Source organism: Bos mutus, chromosome 3, assembly GCF_027580195.1.
Source record: "Bos mutus isolate GX-2022 chromosome 3, NWIPB_WYAK_1.1, whole genome shotgun sequence".
In the NCBI taxonomy this organism is placed as follows: domain Eukaryota; kingdom Metazoa; phylum Chordata; class Mammalia; order Artiodactyla; family Bovidae; genus Bos; species Bos mutus.
In genome coordinates, this window is record NC_091619.1 from 23,627,679 (window position 1) to 23,642,460 (window position 14,782).

General features: G+C 39.7%; 1 protein-coding gene across 5 annotated transcripts in view; it reads left to right on the top strand.

The window, feature by feature from the left end:
* Positions 1–14,782, top strand: part of SPAG17 (sperm associated antigen 17) — a 254,867-nt gene that overhangs the window by 160,456 nt on the left and 79,629 nt on the right. For all 5 annotated transcript variants that reach the window (XR_011463620.1, XM_070367411.1, XM_070367415.1 and 2 more), the window contains 3 exons: positions 2,928–3,045; positions 7,389–7,567; positions 8,147–8,306. Coding sequence is in view for 4 of the 5 variants with exons in the window: in XM_070367411.1 (XP_070223512.1) it covers positions 2,928–3,045; positions 7,389–7,567; positions 8,147–8,306 (457 nt within the window). In the remaining variant the exon portion in view is untranslated. The remainder of the gene's footprint in view (positions 1–2,927; positions 3,046–7,388; positions 7,568–8,146; positions 8,307–14,782) is intronic.

A 14,782-nucleotide genomic window follows, 5' to 3' on the forward strand; every position in this document is an offset into this window, starting at 1 on the left:
ATATGACAAAATCAATAAAATATTGTAAAGTTAAAAAAAAAAAAAAGAATAGAGAGCCCAGAAATAAGCTCACACACCTGTGGTCAATTCATCTTTGACAAATGAGGCCAGAATATACAGTGAGAAAATGACAGTCTCTTCAACAAGTGATGCTGGGCGAGTGGGACAGCCACATGTAAATCAATGAAGCTAGAACACACGTTCTCCCCATACAGAAAAATAAACTCGAAATGGCTTAAAGACTTAAACATAAAACAAGATAGCATAAAACTCTTAGAAGTAAACATAGGCAAAACATTCTCTGATGTAAATCATATCAATGTTTTCTTAGGTCAGTCTCCCATGACAATAGAAATAAAAAATGAAAGCAAATAGGACCTGATCAAACTTAAAAGCTTTTTCACAGCAAAGGAAACCATAAACAAAATGAAAAGACTACTTAGAGAAAATATTTGCAAGTGATGCAACTGACAAGGGCTTAATTTCCAAAACACACAAAAGAGCTCCTACAACTCGACAAGAAAAAGCAAGCAATCTAATTGAAAAATGGGCAGGAGACCTAAAGAGACATTTCTCCAAAGAAGAAACACAGATGGCCGATAGGCACATGAAAAGACAGTCAGCATCACTAATTATTAGTGAAATGCAAATCAAAACTACAATGAGGTTACCACCTCTCCGTAGTCAGAACAGCCATCAAAAAAAAGTCTATAAATAACAAATACTGACGAGGGTGTGGATACCTCTACACTATTGGTGGGAATGTAAATTAGTGCAGTCACTATGGAGAACACTGTGGAGGTTTCTCAAAAAACTAGAACTAGCAGATGACCCAACAATTCCTCCTGGGCATATATCCAGACAAAACTATAATTCAAAAACACATGCACTCCTGTGTTTATAGCAGCACTATTCACAATAGCTAAGACTTGGAAACACTCTAAATGTCCATTGACAGATGAATGAATAAAGAAGATGTGTGTGTGTATAGTGAAATATTACTATACTACTATATATATCACATCTACATATGTATATATTTATATGTATGAAAGTGAAAGTGAAGTTGCTCAGTCATTAACTCTTTGCAATTCCATGGACTGTAGCCTACCAGGCTCCTCCATCCATGAAATTTTCCAGGCAAGAGTCCTGGAGTGAGGTGCCATGCCCTCCTCCAGGGGATCTTCCTGACCCAGGGATCAAACCCAGGTTTCCTGCATTGCAGGCAGAAGCTTTACCATCTGAGCCACTATATATATATATATATATACATACACACCTACAGTGAAATAATACTCAGCCAAAAAAAAAAAAAAAAAGAACAAAATAATGCCATTTGCAGCAATGTGAATGCAACTAAGGATTATCATGGTAAGTGAAGTCAGAAAGAGAAAGACAAATATCATATGATATCACTTATATGTGGAACACAAATGAACCTATGTATTAAACAGAAATTGAATCAGGAACGTTGAGAATAAGCTGGTGGTTGCCAAGGGAGAGTGGGTGGGAGAGGGTTGGATTGGGAGTTTGGAATTAGCAGATGCAAACTAGTATATATAGAATGGGTAAATAACAAGGCCCTACTGTGTAGCACAGGGAACTATATTCCACATACTGTGATATACCATAATAGAAAAGAATGTGAGAAAAGAATATATATGTGTGTAACTCAATCACTTTGCTATATAACATAATATTGTAACATAACACTGCAACACAGCTGTAAGTCAATAAAAATGAATAAATAAAAGTTGAAAGTTATGGGGTTTGAATGTTACTGAGCCTCTACACCATATTTACACAGCTTTACTGGATGAGTTTTCTCAAGCTCAGATGCTCCTCGTTAAGTGAAAATGTTGAAGTGTTGGAAATAGTCCCAGGTAATTCATCAACTTAGCTGAAAGCAATTTGGTGGCCAACCAATTGGTCTACCCAACATTTTTTTTTTTTAAATAACTATAATGAAGGAATAGGGGATAATGGTTCTGAATGTAATGACAGATTTGTCATGGCGTGTTTGTGTCTTTGAACAATACTGTTCATTTTACAGAAGTTCATAAGCGTTTTCCTCTTAATTCTGCTGTGTTTGTTATTAATTGATCTTTAGTTGACAATTCAGATTTTATTCTCTGCTAGTAACAAAGGCAGAACCACCTAAATGATCAGTAATAGAAGACCACAGAGAGTAAATTAAAGATTCAATCCTGGGGGATCCGTTGGAATGATTTTGGTGGTAAGCCACTAAGAAAGTCAATTGGAAAAACTGAAATGATTATTGTTGGAGATAACAAATAACTTTTATCCTAGAGTACACATAACCAAACAAGGAATTCAGGCACAGTTAGCATAAAATCATTTACAATTTGTTAAGTAGACACACCCAAGCCCTCATTAAAACTTACAGTCCTTTTTATTGTCTTTATTTTCTTTTATTGTTTTTACTTACTACAAAAGCCATGCATGCTCACTATAGGAAAAAAAAAAAAAGATGTATATCCTAATAGCTCTAGCTATTATGTCTCTAGCATCCAAACTGTGAGAATCAAACAGAAGGTGCTGGGGATCTTGGTCAGCCCTTACACCTATATGCCTATATGAGGCATCTTTAAAGGCCTAGTACAAGTCCCAACTTCTTTATCATCCTTTCCTAATCAGTCTTATTAACTTTGATATCTCCCTTTTCTGAGGAAAGATGCCAACCATTTGGTACTAGTATTTAGCTGTTTCACATGTCTGTGTGTTATGCTACAAGAAAAATATCAGTTGCACAGTAGAGAGACATCCTTATTAGGCTCCCTTGCAGGGCCCTATAGTCCTATGAAAGTCATATTCTAAGTATTCAGCAAGTCCTTGTTTAGTCATAATAAATCAATAACTCATTTAGAAAATGATAGGAAATTATTCACATGTTGAATGATTTACAGGAAGCAGAAGAACCAGAGCCTGTTTTACAAGAGAGTCCTCGTGCTCCCATCTTCCAAAACCTGAATGTGTCTTGCCCCAATGGGCTCCAAGTGACCTTCACTGGGCAAGAGTCCCCAGGTGAGTGCTGGCCAGGGGGATGAGGAGGCAGGGGAGGAGGGAAGTTACATAGAAAACACTTGAATCACCATTGCAACTGTGTACTTTCCTGCCAGTTAGATATGTTTGTTGATAATGAATAATGGGCTAATAGTAACCACCATTTGTGAGCACTTACTCTGGGCCAGACACTATCTAAGTACTTAACATACATGACAGAATACAACTACTGTACTCTAAGTCCTAATAGTTTCACTTCACAAAATAAATGGAGACAGCAGAAGATTCGGTGTCTTTCCCCGTGTCACTCAGTTCCTAAGTGGCAGAGATAAAATGCCATTCCTGGTCCAGTGCTGGCAAAGCTAATGCTCTTCATAACTACAATGTGTCTCTGTGCTCTTGCCTCTACAAAGGGCCACATGTACAGAACGTTGCTGATCTAATCAAAGCAAAGGACAGTGAGCACAGAGTAGACAGAGATAAGTGCAGTTTAAATAGATGAGGAAAACCGGTCTTGCTTCCAGGGAGCAGCATATACTTTTAGAGGGCGTGTGCACGCTAAGTTGCTTCAGTCGTGTCTGACATCTTGCGACCCCAAGGACTGCGGCCCGCCAAGCTTCTCTGCCCATGGGATTCTCCAGGCAAGAACTCTGGAGTGGGTTTCTGTACCCTCCTCCAGGGGTTCTTCCCAACTCAGGGATCGATCCTGTGTCTCTTGCATCTCCTGCATTGGCAGGTGGGTTCTTTATCACTAGCGCCGCCTGGGAAGCCCATACTTTTTATCGAGTTTATGGCACCTTATTAAGATGAATAAGTACAATAGGACTTCTTTAACTAATCCAATGCAGGGAGGACATCCATAGTGGTGATTTGATTTGAATATCATTTAAATGGAGACCCACTATTGCAGTAGAATTAGGAGAGGCAACAAAGCAAGCTGCTGAGCTGGGATTCGGGTTCTAATTAATTATATAGCCCTTATAAGAGCTTACCGCCTCAGGGCCATAGTTCCCCACTTGATAAATGTTACATTGTATCAGTGATTCACATTTTTTTCACAACCAAATACCTTCTTTATATAATTCATGTGTGTGTGTATGTGTGCATGCACTCAGTCACTCAGTCAACTCCAACTCTTTGCATCCCCATGAACTGTAGCCCACCAGGCTCCTCTGTCCATGGGATTCTCCAGGTAAGAATTCTGGAGCAGGTTGCCATTTTCTACTGTAGGGGATCTTTCCGACCTAGGGGTGAAACTTGTGTCTCCTGCATTGGCATGAGGATTCTTCACCACTGAACCACTTGGGAAGCACCCCCCTGTAATTCCCTTATGTATTCCATATTTGAAAAGTGTATCCATCAAAGATAAAGAGTATGCTAATTGAAAAACAATTGAATGGTATATTCACTTGCCAGCCAAATAAGAAGAAACAATATTGTAGCTATTATGTCTCGGTTTTACTTTTCATTAGGCTTTCTGAATTATTAAAAATAGACTCTGGACCTTTGTTTCTATTTCTGAGAATTCCTAGTGGTCCGTGTTTTCCATGATGGGATCAACTGTGTGTGTTACTAAGACTGAAGGTCCTGGAGGGTCTTCCAAAGTCAAACATGCTATGAATGTACTGAGGGATATTGTTTTCAAGTTCAGAGACATAATTGTTTGCTGCTTGTTTTCTTGATTCTGTTATCAAACCACAGCTTAATACTTGTTTTACCTGTCTTTTCTGTTAGTTTCATTTCCTAGTCTGATGTTTTCATCTTTGTGTTAGAGTGGACAATGTAATTAATAATAACTCTGCCTGGCACACATAATCTTTCTAAAATGTTCCATGTATTGCGTGCTAAGTCACTTCAGTCGGGTCTGACTCTTTGTTACCCTATGGACTGTAGCCCTCCAGGTTCCTCTGTCCATAGAATTCTCCAAGCAAGAATACTAGAGTGGGTGGCCATGCCCTCCACTAGGGGATCTTCCTGGCCCAGGGACTGAACCCACATCTCTTGCATCTCCTGCATTGGCAAGCAGGTTCTTTACCACTAGTGCCACCTGGGAAGCCCATGTATTATGTATATTCTAATTCAAGTCTGAACATAATGACAACATAAACATCAAAGTAGCACTGTCTTCATAGGATCAGCCTAGGGCAAGGGAATGGAGAAGGCAATGGCACCCCACTCCAGTACTCTTGCCTGGAAAATCCCATGGACGGAGGAGCCTGGTAGGCATGGGGTTGCAAAGAGTCAGACACAACTGAGTGACTTCACTTTCACTTTCCACTTTCATGCATTGGAGAAGGAAATGGCAACCCACTCCAGTGTTCTTGCCTAGAGAATCCCAGGGGCAGGGAGCCTGGTGGGCTGCCATCTATGGGGTCGCACAGAGTCGGACACGACTGAAGTGAGTAGTAGCAGTAGGGCAAGGGAAAGAAGGTGACATAGTGTAAGAAGGAAGAGCCTAGAAACTCGAGTTCTTTCCAGGGTGACCTTGAACAAGTTATAACCCGCCACCCTGAATTTCTTCATTTATAAAATAACATTATCTACTAAACAAGATTGTTATAAATATTAAATGATAAAATACTTTCTGATCTGGAGACTATTACTGCAGTGTTAGGTTTTCGTTTGCTTGATTTTAGTTGTGGTAGCAGTGGCTGTTTTGCAGTATAAAGGAAAGGCTGAGCACAGAGACTTTCTTTCAGATCTTAGCTCTTACTAGCTGTGACCTTAAAGAAGTTTCCCTCCATTAATTCATCTGAAAACTCTGGAAAATGAAAGTGTCTGCCTTAAAGCATTGTTGAGGTAGGCTGAACAAAATACATATCAAAACATTTAACATGTAGAAATATATGAACAGATGTTTATTAGTTTTTTATTATTCCTTCTTTGACTTGAAGGGTACCATGAAGGATGCTCCTTCAAAAATATTTTCCCACTAGCCCTACATAGTCCTTGAAATGCCATCATTTCGTATTAGTAAACCACTTTATTTTTCCTCCAGAACCAATAGCATTTTATTTTAATACAGAAAAATATAATAGATAATAGAACATACTCATGTGACAGCCAGACAAAATAAAGATTGTTTTCTGTGATACTTTAATAAAAATATTTTTTAAAATTGCATAGTTGTAACCCCAAATTTCCCACTATGTTCTATTCCTTTTCTTTCTCCTATAGTAAACAAGATTTAGATTTTTGTGCAAGTAGGTTTGTACAAATATGCTATATGTATGCCTTTATAATAATAAATAATGTGAGTGATGCAAAATTTACACAAATTATATTGTAAATATTTTTCTGCAAATAGCCTTTTTATTCAATCTCTATTTTGGATATCCAAGATGATACACATGTATCAAATAGCTTTATTTTAAAATGTAGATAACATGTAATTAAATGAAGAGACTGTGATTTTTTAATGTACTCCATCACTGATAGACATTGGATTTCATGTTAGTAAATGACTTTTTAAATGGAGAAGAGGAAATTATTCAATTAGCAAAACCTGAGTAGGTGCTGTGTGCCAGAAATTCTCAATAATAGTACTTTCCTTTGGAGGGATTGATTAGGTGCTTTTCTCCTTGATTGCCAGTTAAGAGTAGAACCATGAGAAAAATCTGGACTTGGTTAGAGATGAGAGGATTGTGTTAATTTTGAAAGATGGTAAGTGATTTAAAAAAAACGGGCCTGAGTGAATGATTTCTCCTGGGGCTCCAGGCGACTTGGGGAACTGCCAGGGAGCATTGTGCATCCCTGGAAGAGAGAGAAAAGAAGAGGATGAGAGGAAAATACCAACAGGAAGAAAAGGCAATATCTAAAACAACATACCTGCTCCCTTCCTAATTTTGTCCTGAAATGTCCTGAACATCAGTAGAGAGAATGGCTAGTACATGAAGAAAGTACCTGTTAAGTACATGGCCTTATTTACTACATATGACAGTAAGAAAGGCAGCAAAAAGGGACTTCTCTGGTGGTCCAGTCGCTAAGAATCTGCCTGCCAGTGCAGAGGACGCAGGTTCCTGGTCTGAGAAAACCAGGATGCCATGGAGCAGCTAACCCTGTGCATCACACTACCGAGCCTCCACACCTAGAGCCCGCGGTCTGCCGCAAGAGAGGCCATCGCACCAAGAAGCCCACAGACCTCAGCTGGAGAAAGCCAAAGCCGCAAAGAAGGCCAGCACAGCCATAAGAAAATAGTTTTTTTAAAGGCAGCAAATAACCCGTATTTGGGCCATCTGTCATGACCTGAAAACTGTCCTAAGTATCCAGATAGAAACAAAATAATGAAAAACATTCAGAAGATGAAATTCCAGCCACACAGCATTGCCCAGTTCACAGTAAGCCTTTTTTCTTCTCTTTTTAAGATCAGTGTATTGTAGATGAGGAACCCACTTGGGATATCATGGTCCGACAGACCTACCCCCAGAAGGTGAAGCACTATGAGTTCTATAAAACGGTGATGCCGCCGCTGAGGCAGGAAGCATCGAGAGTTATCACCAGTCAAGGCACTGTTGTCAAATACATGCTGGATGGATCCACACAGGTAAAGGAATATATTAAATTTCTCTTTCCTGCCGCAAAGTAAAATACAAACAAGCTGGAGGTGGGTCATAGTGCCATGACAGGGGAGAGAAACAACTCATTTGAAAAATGAATGATGCTTTAAAAATGACAATGAATGTTATCATGGGAAGAAAAACACTACCTTAGATGGTATACCTACTAGACAGATATTGACAGAAGCTAAGTGTCTGAATGTGATGAAGTTTTAAATGTAGTCATTAGAAAAATTGAAATAGGGTGAATCATTTCCCAGTTACAGAGAGGAAGGGAGAAGAATGGAAAATCGTAAAGTCAAACTGATGAAATACATGAAATGAAAATAAAACAGAAAGTAAATGGAAAACAAAGTAATATCATTGTTTTGTATTATAGTGTTATTGGCTCTGTGGTCTCTGAGCTCCAGATCTCTAAATCATAACATGCTTTATACTACTGGATCTGCAAGTCAGCAAGTTGCACGTCACTGAGTTATTTTTAACCTATTGCAGTTTGACACACAGTGCTGTTAACTAGGTTCTTCCTCGTTTCTTAGAATGCTCCCCTTTGGCTTTTTCTTCAGATTCTCTTTGCAGATGGGACTGTGAGCAGTAGTCCCAATTCAGGGCCTGTCAGTCTTCCTACTGACATGCCCGCCAGTGCTCACAGTGCTGACTTGATGGACACGATTTCCCAGCAGAAATCGGAAACAGCACCATCGGAGACTGTCATCACCAAGAAAGGTAGTAACTGAAGCCTCTCAATTTATAATGGATTTAATCAATCCAATAGCTTAATAAATGCTTGGTATTATCATTACTATTATTATGCTTATCTTTTTGTTGAATAAATGCATCAACAGGAATCACAGCACTACACATTTCTTGATCACTTTGATCTTTTTGTAATAAATAGCAAACATTTTTCTATGTCATTATGTACTCTGAAATGGTGGTGGTGGTGTTTTAGTCACTAAGTCATGTCCAATTCTTGCAACCCTAGGACTGTAGCCTGCCAGTCTTCTCTGTCCATGAAATTTTCCAGGCAAGAATACTGGAATGAGTTGCCATTTCCTTCTCCAAGGGATCTTCCCGACTCAGGGCTTGAACCTGGGTCTCCCACACTGTCGGCAGATTTTTACCAACTGAGCCACCGGGACGATGTTAGCTCTAACACCTGGGCTACTGTTTTAGGGTTAGATGAACAATCAGTGATATCAAGGTTCTGGGTTGGCTTCTCTGTCCTCTTTTCCTCAGAATAGCAAGAAGACGACGTCAGCTCCAGGTATGAGGTCCTCATGTCGTAACTTCCAAAGCAGAAAGGAAAGAGGGCGAAGAATGCCTATAATGTGTGTAACTGAGTTACTGTGCTGTATGACAGAGATTGGCACAACATTGTAAATCAATTATACTTCAATTTAAAAAAGTAAATTTTAAAATGAAAGGGAAGAGGGTGAACATATGAGTTTTCACGTGTCTTTTTTTCCTCTTTCTTTTTTACTTTTTAAATTATGAAAGTATGATAGCACATTTACGGGAAACTTGGAAAATACAGAACAAATTTACATACAGTTCCACTATATATTGCAATTATTTTTAAGTAGGTAAATTAAGATTTTTAGTATAATTTGTATCCCACTATTGTGCGAAAATTGTTTAAATCTTGATTATGTTGAATTGGTTCATGGTGCTTTTCAGATCTACCAAATCCTTCTACATTTCTGTATATTCATTCTATTAATTTCTGAGAGTTTGATGCTGAAAGTTCACGTCTTTCTTTATCAGGGAGAAAAATGCCTCCAGAGTCTACCAGCAGCTCCCCCTCCCCGCCCAGGTCTCCTCTTATATCTCATTGACTAGACCTGGATGGGGACCTAGGCTGGGGAAACAGCATCCGGCAGTTTTGGCTTTTCTCTCAGGAGATGAGCACTGCTAGTAGGGAGAAAGGAAGGTGGAGAAGAGCTGGGTAAGCAATCAACAGTGTCTGTCATGATCTAAATTACTTGCTCTCCTCTGAGACAATTGCAGTGTATACCCTACCTCCAGCACAGTATGAAAATGTCTACTTCCTCACATCTTTGCCAAAGCTATGGTCAGTCTTCTCATCTCGCTCAGTGTGAAAGGGAATTAATGCATCTTATTATATTATTTTGCCTTTCTTTGATTACTGGTGAGATTAAACATTTAAAGATGCTTATTGCTTTTTTTTTTTCTTTTTGTGAATTTTCTATTCACATCTTTCCTTGGTTTACTGTTGAGATGCTCATCATTTTCATTTTAAGAAATCCTTATATATAGGAAATGTGTGCTTATGTAGCAGGCACAATTCTGTATACTTTAAAATATTAAATCAGCAAATCCTCACAACGGCTCTGTGAGGTATATATCTATATATATATCTTAATAATTTCAATTTACAGACAAGGTAATTGTGACACAGAGAGGTTAAGGAACTTCCTTGAGATTTCTCAGCTTGTCAGTGGTAAAGTTGGGATTTGAGTCAGGGCAACTAATCCCTAAATTACACTGTCATGCATTACAAGTTTTTCTTAATGTCTCATCAGTTCAGTTCAGTTCAGTTGCTCAGTCGTGTCCAACTCTTTGCGACCCCATGAATCGCAGCACGCCAGGCCTCCCTGTCCATCACCAACTCCCGGAGGTCACTCAGACTCACGTCCATCGAGTCAGTGATGCCATCCAACCATCTCATCCTCTGTCGTCCCCTTCTCCTCTTGCCCCCAGCCCCTCCCAGCATCAAAGTCTTTTCCAATGAGTCAACTCTTCGCATGAGGTGGCCAAAGTACTGGAGTTTCAGCTTTAGCATCATTCCTTCCAAAGAAATCCCAGGGCTGATCTCCTTCAGAATGGACTGGTTGGATCTCCTTGCAGTCCAAGGGACTCTCAAGAGTCTTCTCCAACACCACAGTTCAAAAGCATCAATTTCTTCGGTGCTCAGCTTTCTCATATGCCTTCAATAATCTGTGAGACTGAGAGTTAATCTTTTTTTCTCAAGTTTACAGCTCACCACGGTATCCAGGAACCCTCCTAGGAAGGCAAAGTGAATTCTTTATTGTAACTCAAAATTTAGAGAAATACTGGGTCATGCTTCCCAGGTGGTGCTAGCGGTAAAGAACCCACCTGCCAGTGCAGGAGACTAAAAGACTTGGGTTCTATCCCTGGTTTGGGAAGATCCCCTGGAGAAGGAAATGGCAACTCACTCCAGTATTCTTGCCTGCAGAATCCCATGGACAGAGGAGCCTGGCAGGCTATAATTCATGGAATCGCAAAGAGTTGGACATGACTTAAGCGACTTAGCAGCAGCAGCTATGTCATGCTAAGTTGCTTCAGTCTTGTCCAACTCTTTGAGACCCCACGGATTATAGCCCACCAGGCTCCTCTGTCCATGGGCTTCTCCAGCAGGAATACTGGAATGGGTTACCATGTCCTCCTCCAGGGCATCTTCCCAACCCAGGGATCTCTTTTACTCCCCGCATTGGCAGGCAGGCTCTTTACCACTGGCACTGCCTGGGAAGCCCCCTGCAAAAGCAACTCATTCCTTTGGTCTCTATAGTAGTTCTATTTTGCTTTCTTCCATAATGTTTTCCACAGTGACTGTATCAGTTTTATTTCCCCCAGTAGTGTATAAGAGTTCTTTGTTCTCCATACCATCTCCAGCATTTGTTACCTGTATTCTTTTTGATGACAGCCATCCTGAGAGGTGTGAGGTAGTATCTCATTGTGGTTGATTTGCATTTCTCTGATTAGGGATGTTGACCATCTTTTCATGTCCCTGTTGGCCATCTGCCTTTCCTCTTTGGCAAAATGTCTATTCAGTTCTTCTGCCCATTTTTTAATCAGTTTTTTTTTATATTGAGTTGTATGAACTATTTATATATGTTGGATTTTAACTCCTTATCAGTCATATCATTTGCAAATATTTCCTCCCATTCAGTAAGTTGTCTTTTCATTTTATCAATGGTTTCCTTTACTATGCAATATCCAAAAAAAACCCAAAACCAGTAATTCAAGAAGATACATGCCAATGTTCATAACAATGTTATTTACAAGTGCCAAGATATGGAAGCAACCTACGCATCCATCAACAGATGAATGGATAAAGAAGACGTGGTAAGATGTGGTACATATATACAATGGAATACTACTCATCCATAAAAAAAGAATGAAAATGTACCATTTGCAGCAACATGGATGGACTTTGAGGGCTTTATACTAAGTGAAATAAATCAGATACAGAAAGGTAAATGCTGTATGATATCACTTTTATGTGAAATCTAAAAAATACAACAAACTAATGAATGTAACAAAAAAGAGGCAAACACAGGTATAGAGAAGAAACTAGTAGTTACATGGGGAGAGGAAAGAGGAAAAGGACAGTGTAGGGGTGGAGGATTAAGAGGTACAAAATATTGGGTATAAACTTAACTACAAGGATATATTGTAAAACACAGGTTATATAACCAGTATTTTATAATACCTATCAATGAAACATAGCCTTTATTTTTTTATTATTTTATTTTATTTTTTAACTTTACAATATTGTATTGGTTTTGCCATATATCAAAATGAATCCGCCACAGATATACATGTGTTCCCCATCCTGAACCCTCCTCCCTCCTCCCTCCCAATACCATCCCTCTGGGTCGTCCCAGTGCACCAGCCCCAAGCATCCAGTATCGTGCATTGAACCTGGACTGGCGACTCATTTCATATATGATATTATACATGTTTCAATGCCTTTTAAAAAATCATGAATCACTATATTATATACCTGTAACTTATATAATATTGCACAGCAACTGCACTTCAATTAAAAAAACAATGAAATAGATTTTTCTTGCATAGTAGCAGAAGATTCCTTGTTGGAGAAGTGGATGAAAGTATTCCTATAGCTTTCTAGACTTCCCAGCTCAATAGCTCTCTCTCTTATGTCTACAAGAGGACTTGATTGTAAGGGTGGTCTGCATAGCTGCTTCTCTAATTGCCTGATTCCGAAGTCTTCTGTCTCCAGAGCAGTTTGTCCAGATTTCGTCACAGCTCTTAAATCTAAGGTGACACAATCTCTCGTTTTTAAACTTACCATTTAGTAACTAATTTGTGTCCAACTCTGTGACCCCATGGAATGCAGCATGCCAGGCTTCCCTATCTTTCACTATCTCCCAGAGTTTGCTCAAAATCGTGTCCATTGAGTCAGTGATGCCATCTAGCCATCTCATCCTCTGTTACCCACTTCTCCTCCTGCCCTCAGTGGCATCAGGGTCTTTTCCAGTGAATTGACTGTTCACATCAGGTGGCCAAAGTAGTGGAGCTTTAGCTTCAGCATCAGTCCTTCCAATAAATCTTCAGGGTTGATCTCCTTCAGGGTTGACTGGTATGATCTCCTTGTTTTCCAAGGGACTCTCAAGAGTCTTCTCCAGCACCACCGTTCAAAAGCTTTGATTCTTCAGCACTCAGCCTTCTTTATGGTCCAACTCTCACACCTGTACATGACTACTGGAAAAGCCATAGCTTTGACTAAGCAGACCTTAGTTGGCAAAGTGATGTCTTTGCTTTTTAATATGCTGTCTAGGTTTGTCATAGCTTTTCTTCCAAGGAGTAGAAAAGTGAAAGTGAAGTCACTCAGTCGTATCCAACTCTTTGAGACCCTGTGGACCATAGCCCACCAGGCTCCTCAGTCCATGGGATTCTCCAGGCAAGAATACCAGAGTGGGTTGCCATTTCCTTCTCCAGGGGATCTTCCCAACCCAGGGATCGAACCCAGGTCTCCCGCATTGCAGGCAGATGCTTTAACCTCTGAGCCACCAGGGAAGCCCAAAGAGTAAACATCTTTTAATTTCATGGCTGTCACCATCCACAGACTTTATTTTTTAGAGCAATTTTAGTTTTACTGGGAAAAAAAAAAATAGCAGAAAGTAGACAGAATTCCCAAAGTCTCCCTCTCTTTCAGGCTCAGTTTTCCCCTATTTTTCCCATCTCGAAAGTGTGCTACATTTGTTACAACTGAAGAACCAATGTTGACACATTATTATTAACTCAAGTCCCTATAGTTTACATGAAGGTTCTCTTTTTGTGTTGTACAGTTCTATGAATTATTACAAATATATGTCATGAATCCATCATTTCAATATTATACAGGATTGTTTCACTATCTGAAATATCCCCTAGGCTCTACTTATTCAAACTTCCCCTTTCCCTGACCCTGACCCATCCCTGCCTAGAACACCTGGCAGCCTCTGATCTTTTTATTTTCTCCATTGTTTTGCCATTTTGAGAATATCACATCATTGGAATCAGATAACATGCAGCCTTTGTAGACTGTCTGCTTTCACTTAGCGATATGCATTTAAGATTCCTCCAGGTCTTTTCATGACTTGGTAGTTCATTTCTTATCACATAATAATACTCCACTGTATATATGTGCAGAAAAGGCAATGGCACCCCACTCCAGTACTCTTGCCTGGCAAATCCCATGGACAGAGGAGCCTGGTAGGCTGCAGTCCATGGGGTCGCTGAGGGTTGGACACTACTGAGTGACTTCACTTTCACTTTTCACTTTCATGCATTGGAGAAGGAAATGGCAACCCACTCCAGTGTTCTTGCCTGGAGAATCCCAGGGACAGGGAGGCCTGGTGGGCTGCCGTCTATGGGGTCGCACAGAGTTGGACACAACTGAAGTGACTTAGCAGTAGTAGTATATATGTGCAGTGGTTTATCCATCCACCTATTGAGGGATATATTGGTTGCTTCCAGGTTTTGGGCAATTATAAATAAAGCTGCTTATGAACATCTGCATTCATGCAACTGTGTAAGAAACTTTATAAGAAACATCCAGGGCCTCTTCCAAAGAGGCTGCACATTTTTGCACTTTCATCAGCAATGAATAAGAGTTCCTGTTGCCCCCTGTTCTTCTCAGCATTTGGTATTGTTAGTTTTTGGGTTTTAGCCCAAAGTGGTTATCTGAGGATGCTTTACAAATAGCTGAAGAAAGAAGAAAAGTGAAAGGCAGGGGAGAAAAGGAAAGATATTCCTTTTAGTAAGGAGAGAAAAGAAGGCCTTTTAAAATGAATGATGCAAAGAAATAGAGGAAAACAATAGAATGAGAAAGACTAGAGATCTTTTCAAGAAAATTGGGGATATCAAGGAAACATTTCGTGCAAGGATGGGCACAATGAAGAAATAAAGAAATGATAAGGACCTAACAG